Here is a 6291-nt window from a genome sequence, read left to right as displayed (position 1 = left end):
CTTTCACAAACACAGAACTGAATAGAATGAGAAAGAATGAAATTGTATTCACACCAAGAGTCAAGAATACAATGCATAGAGGAGCTTAACCTCCTTCACCAGGTTCAAAGACCGGTCAACTACATACAAGTCACTAACTAACTCCTCAGAAACAAATACAGGGACCTTATATAGACCCTATTCCCGCCCTCTTAACTGTTATTCTGTTAGATAACAGTTAGGTATTATTCCTCACCCTTTTCCTCTCATAAACCCTCCAAGGCCTAACAACCTGCAGCTCCATATCCTCCATAACTCCTTCCCCTTTCCTCGAGAGGGCATCAGCCACCTTGTTTGAGCTTCCCACCTTGTATATAATGTCAAAATCGTAACCCATAAGTTTAGCTGTGAGTTGTGATCCGTTGTTCCAGTAGGTATTTCAAACTACGTTGATCTGTATATACCACAAACCTCCTTCCCAGTAAGTAGGGCCTCCAGTGTTGAATGGCCATTACCAAAGCCATCAGTTCCTTTTCATATACTGGCTTACTCAGGGATCCCACCGATAAAGCTCTATTGAAAAAAGCAATAGGCTTTTTATTCTGCATGAGCACCGCTCCCACCCTTATTCCTGAGGCAACACATTCTAGTTGGAACTCTTGGGTAAAATCTGGAAGAGTCAAAACTGGTGCAGTGGTTATAGCTGTTTTCAGTTTCTCCATGGCTGCCTGTGCTGTTGGTGACCACTCAAAACTCCCCTTTTTTAGCAAGTCTATCAGAGGTTTGGCCATTCTCCCATATCCCTTCAAAAATCAGCGATAATAACCCGTGAGGCCGAGAAACCCCCTAAGAGCCTTTAAATTCCTTAGTTCTCCCCACTTTAATACGGCCTAATACGGCCTGTACCTTCTCCTTGTCCATCTCCACTCCTCTTTCAGATATAACATGTCCTAAGTAGCCAATTTGTTGCTTCCCAAACTCACATTTATCTTGGTTGGCTACCCATTTCTGCTGTCCCAGTAACCGCAACACCGAGCCCAACTGTTCAAGGTGATCTCCCCATGTCCGACTATATATAAGGATATCATCGAAAAAAACTACAACAAACCTCCTCAGGAAGGGCTGTTGCAGGTTGTTCATTGCGTTCTGGAAAGTCGCTGGGGCGTTGGTTAGCCCGAAAGGCATAACCAAAAATTCAAAGTGACCCTGATGGGTGCGTTTTCGGAATATCTTCCTCTCCCATTCTGATTTGATGATACCCGACTTTCAGATCTATCTTAGAAAAGTATTTGGCGCCATGCAACTCGTCCAACAATTCCTCTATCACCGGAATGGGGTATTTATCGGGGACAGTTGCCTTGTTAAGTACTGGGTAATCGACGCAGAATCGCCAACTACCATTCTTCTTTTTCACTAAGATAACTAGACTGGAGTATGGGCTTCGACTGGGACGAATAATCCCCACCTTCAACATATCCACAACTTGTATCTCCTCCTTCATGAAATAAGGATATCGGTATGGCCTCACTTTGACGGGGTCCTCACCCTTTTTAAGGACAATTGAATGCTCCAAATCCCTTATTGGAGGCAAGCCTTCTCGCTCCTAAAATACCCTGCAATGGGTCTGTAACACAGCCTTCAATCCAGTCTGTTGTTCACCCGTGAGCTCTTCTGGACACGTGTCGTTTCTCTGTTTTTCCAGTTTCCCCACTTCCCACATAAGGAACCATGAGTCAGCATCCACTACCTTCTTCAGCTCCTGGGGTTCCACTAGCTATCGGGCCAAAGCTGGGTCCCCCTGTACTCGAATCTTCTTGCCTCCCATGGTGTATATCATAGACATCTCCCTTCAATTGATAATCACCTCTCCCAACGTCGCCAACCATGCTATCCACATAATCACGTCTACTCCAAGCTCGAAGACGTAAAGGTCGACCACCACCGTATCTTCCCTAGTTGATCGGTATCTTCTCACAGCACCCTCTAAACATTCACCGTCGTCCGTCCCCAAGACACACCGCGTATGGCGCCGTGTCGGCCACCGGAAGCCTCATCTCCTCTGCCACCCTCCGACTCACGAAATTTTTGTTGGCCCCACTATCAATGAGGATTAGCACAGGCTTCTCTCCGATTCTTCCCGCAAGCTTCATGGTCTTCGGCGATGTCATCCCTTCCGCCGAGCACGACGACAGTTCCATGCAATCTTTCTCCTGGAATCCTTCTTCGATTCCCCTTTCATCCTCGTCTTCTGCCAACAAGAGCACCCTCAACCCCTTCTCCGAGTAGCGGTGGCTGGAGCGAAGGGCCCTCCGCACCGGAAGCATCGTCCCTCCTCTCGCCTTTTCAAGTATTCCGGATAAGGCAAATTGCGAACCAGTCTTCCCCGATTATCGCCTCCTCCAGTATTTTCGCCTCTGTTGCCCGTCGCCGACAACGATCCTTCTCTTCGATTCGCAGCACTCCCGTCCACCCCTCCCGACCTATTAATGGTGGGACGTTCCGGTTCTCCGCGAATTACTGTAATTGTGGGTCCCGTCCTTCCCGATCTTGAACCAGTAGCTCGCACTACCCTCCATGCTTATATACGCAAGCTCAACCTTATCATCCTCCGCTACCTTCTGAATATCGAAAAAGCGTTCCGCCCGATTGATCCAACCGTGCGGTTCTTACCTATCAAACCTAGGTAATTCCACCTTCTTCCTCCAATTCTGATGCACTCCCCCACTGTTGAGTTGATCTTGCTTGTCATTTCCCGATGTACTTCCCTTTTCTGACCCCCCTCCATGATTATTTGTGCCTCCATTCATCATCCTCATCATCTGTTGCACGTCACACCTTATCACCGCCGTTTCATCTTTAATTCCCTCCACCGTTATCTCCAGGTTATCCAACCTCTCCTTCGATGACTGTTCGTCCATCACTGATTCTCTCCTCCTTTGGGATCCGGCAAGTCGGACCAAATGATTGGTCCGACTTCTTGTATTCAAAATGTTTTCTCCTTTTATTCATACATAGATAAGCAGTCACAAGGATGGTCCACAATCTGCTGTAAGTCCTGAGCAGTACCCTTACTCAGCAAAGCTTCCAGACCATCAACTTGTTTAAGAAAGTCATCACATTCATTCATTAACTTCTTGTATTTCCTTGGTTCAGCACGAAACACAATCTAAGGCCAACACAACCGTCACCAATTTTCATCATTCACTTGAAAGGATGAGAGCAGCAAAGTACAAATAGAGATCAAATGTAAATTACTTTCTAAATTAGCAAATAGAAACAGAAGGAGGGGACTGGGTGTTAATATACAGTTGAAAAAGATAATCAAATACAGATGATAAGACCAGCATGCACTGCAAGGTTTATCAGATCGATGCCACAAAAATTGACTTAGGTGAATATCAATAGTTTTGAAGAACCAAAGCTAGAGTTCAACTAAAATCACAACAAAACAAATTGACACATAAACTGCCAATAATAATAGTGTCCAAAGAAGCCACCTTTTTTTCCACAATAAAATTGACTACAAAAACAAGCTTCCTTTAGAGGGAACCACAATAGAGGATTTCAAATCACAATTTTTTTCCACTGCTTTTTTTCTATTGCATCACTCATCCCTACAGTTTATTTCTTAACATAATTAGATGTATAAAGTAGTAAGTTTTTGATGCAACATTCAGACTGAAACAGAAAACTAACAAAAATGACTTTGCAGCCTTCGGCACCAAATCCATAAATGGTAATCATGCAAGCCAATAATTACGTATAAAACATGAAAAAAGAAAATATAACCAACAAGATACAGAATAAAACATATGGATCTAGAAACCTTTTTTTCCAGCAGCCGACGCTCTGCCTACAACTGTTCCAACCTTTGTGATTTTCTTTTGTCAGACTCGTGTGTTAAAAACTGTCCAGCAAAAATAGCCACACTCTTTCCGCACCTAAATGAATTTAGTAAGTAGAANATAATTCACCCATGGTATAAATCATCAAACAAGTATAGAAGAAATAAAATAAGCAAAGAATTGTTCAAAACACAAGAAAACAAAGGCAAGCAACAGATTTAAAGATCTTTATAGAATACCTAAATTTCAAGTTCAAGTGTTGATATTGTTTCCATGAGCTGAGAGTACTTGCAATAGTACTTCATGGTGGGATCAATTTCACTACAGCTAAGCAATAGGTGAATGCGCAATGCTCCAATGTGCACCCATGCACAACCAATAGTAAAGTTGAAATCTAAAACAATTAAAAAAGAGATATATAAGTATAAGAGAGAACATTCTAAACATGAAGAATAAAGATACATATACATAGGTAACTAATGCTCCCAGGTAACAGTTATAATAACGAAATTGTTGATGAAACAAGATTCCTTGATAGCATGTGTGCTTTACCTGAAAATAATATCCAAAGGATTAACAAGATGTTCAATATTCACATTAGTTAACAAATAGTCATATACAACAAAACAACTACAAAATACTAAGATGAAAACCATATAACTATCTACTACCTACGTAGATGTCAAAATATATCTACCTAATTCTTATATATTTTACAGACTAGTTATAAATGAGAGAAATAATAGTAGTCAACTACAGTTAAGTCCCTACGCTCCCCCCAACTAACCTCTCTAACTAACTCTCTTATTTCTCCTCTCATATACAATCCATCCCTGTTTATCTTTAGCCCTATCATTATATCACTAAAATAATGCCATGATATGAATGCAGAATGAATAAACAATGTAAAATTCACTAAATCATCATCTAAACCAAAGTTGACAATCAATGAAAGCCAACGCAGAATTCTATTTTATCATGCAAAGATGTTCTATATACAATCTGAATGAGACAAATTTGAATCCCTAAAGCTGAGCATGAGATGTGAAAACAACATTTTGGTCATTATTATATATCTCACAAGTAAAAACTTTTATTTTACATTTTCCCTTTCATGATAAAAAACTTTCATTTATAAAAAAATGTAATGCTTACACATTGTATTTTGTTGTGTCGTATCCAATATACTTCCATAACTGAAACCAAAACCATGCATCATTGTGAACAAGAAATATCCAAACTCTATTCACATATAACAGGGAAGGGGCAAAACATAAGCAGCAACAAATGACCAGGCAATATTACATACCCTTAATGATGATTTGCGTAAAGAAGATGAGCATATATAAGCTTTAACAAGCTTGTGGATTATCATATCAAAATGTATCTACACATCATCACAATGACTCGTCAGCCATGGATGACTTGTGCATAAAATAAAGCTATGAGCAAGAATTCATAGGATTATAGAATGCAGAAGTTAATGCCACACAACCTATGAGAAATGGAGCACATACTGAGAGCCTGAGCTGCAGTTAGCCTTTTCCGATAATCTTTGTTCAACAGTCTCTTTACAAAATCCACTGCATCAGCTGATAAAGATGGCCAAGGAGCTTCATCCAAACTTGGATCTGCCTTCAGAATAGCCCGAGATATGCCAGATTTTACCCTTGCCCAAAAGGGTCGGCTTCCACATAAAAAAATATAAGCAATTACACCAATGCTCCATATATCTGCTTCTGTCCTTGCCCAAAAGGAGAGGTAAAATGAATGCACAGATTTCTCAAATTTGCACACACAGTTTAAAATATGGTTCTCTTCTAATAAGTTAGCTAGAGTTTACACAAATAAGTGTCACTATCTACAACAATACTACAATGCCCTAACGAATGAATAACCATAGGATAAACAAACATAAGATTAGCATACATGTTTGGATTGTCCAGTAATCTAAAGTGTAATATCTAAAATTATCGAGGTTACTTTGTAGTTGCTGTTTTACACCATGCAACAACATACTTACAAAAACAGCACTGGCTAACTGAATAAGAAATAGAATTCATGGTTTGGTGGTATGATCGTAAATCTGATGGGAAATTTAAGAGGGCATTAGTCAGCAAACATGTAGAAGAACTTGTTAGTGACACTTTATTTAAATGTATAAGATTTAATAGTTTGTAGCATAGGAGAAGTTTAGCTTAATGATTTNCTTTATTGCCTGTCGATGTTAGACAATGTGCATATGGCAACCAATGTCATAAAGGCAATTTAATTTGCACTTAGCTTGCTTATCACCCCCAAATTTTTAAACCAAATTAGGACAAAACAATTCCCTCCCTCCTCTATATTCCCTCCAACCAAACACACTAAACAACAAACATTTATGTCTAGAGAACATAAGCACAAACAAACATTTATGTCTAGAGAACATAAGCACAAACAAACATTTATGTCTAGAGAACATAAG

The 6291-nt window shown here is 40.1% G+C and overlaps 1 protein-coding gene across 6 annotated transcripts in view; it reads right to left on the bottom strand.

The window, feature by feature from the left end:
* The window catches only part of LOC106779191, a 15968-nt gene extending 9702 nt beyond the window's left edge, over positions 1–6266 (bottom strand). Inside the window, exons 1-5 of one of the 6 annotated variants that reach the window (XR_002666334.1) lie at positions 5134–5301; positions 4980–5020; positions 4293–4376; positions 4064–4218; positions 3806–3920 (exon numbers count right to left, since the gene is read on the bottom strand). Coding sequence is in view for 2 of the 6 variants with exons in the window: in XM_022776488.1 (XP_022632209.1) it covers positions 4980–5020; positions 5134–5199 (107 nt within the window). In the remaining 4 variants the exon portion in view is untranslated. The other 5 variants (XR_002666335.1, XR_002666336.1, XM_022776488.1 and 2 more) reach the window with 5 other exon arrangements.
* Between the last annotated feature and the right edge of the window lie 25 nt (positions 6267–6291).

Source organism: Vigna radiata, unplaced genomic scaffold (assembly GCF_000741045.1).
Source record: "Vigna radiata var. radiata cultivar VC1973A unplaced genomic scaffold, Vradiata_ver6 scaffold_351, whole genome shotgun sequence".
Lineage (NCBI taxonomy): Eukaryota > Viridiplantae > Streptophyta > Magnoliopsida > Fabales > Fabaceae > Vigna > Vigna radiata.
The sequence above is the reverse complement of the archived record's forward strand: the minus strand, read 5'-3'. Positions and strand labels throughout refer to the sequence as shown.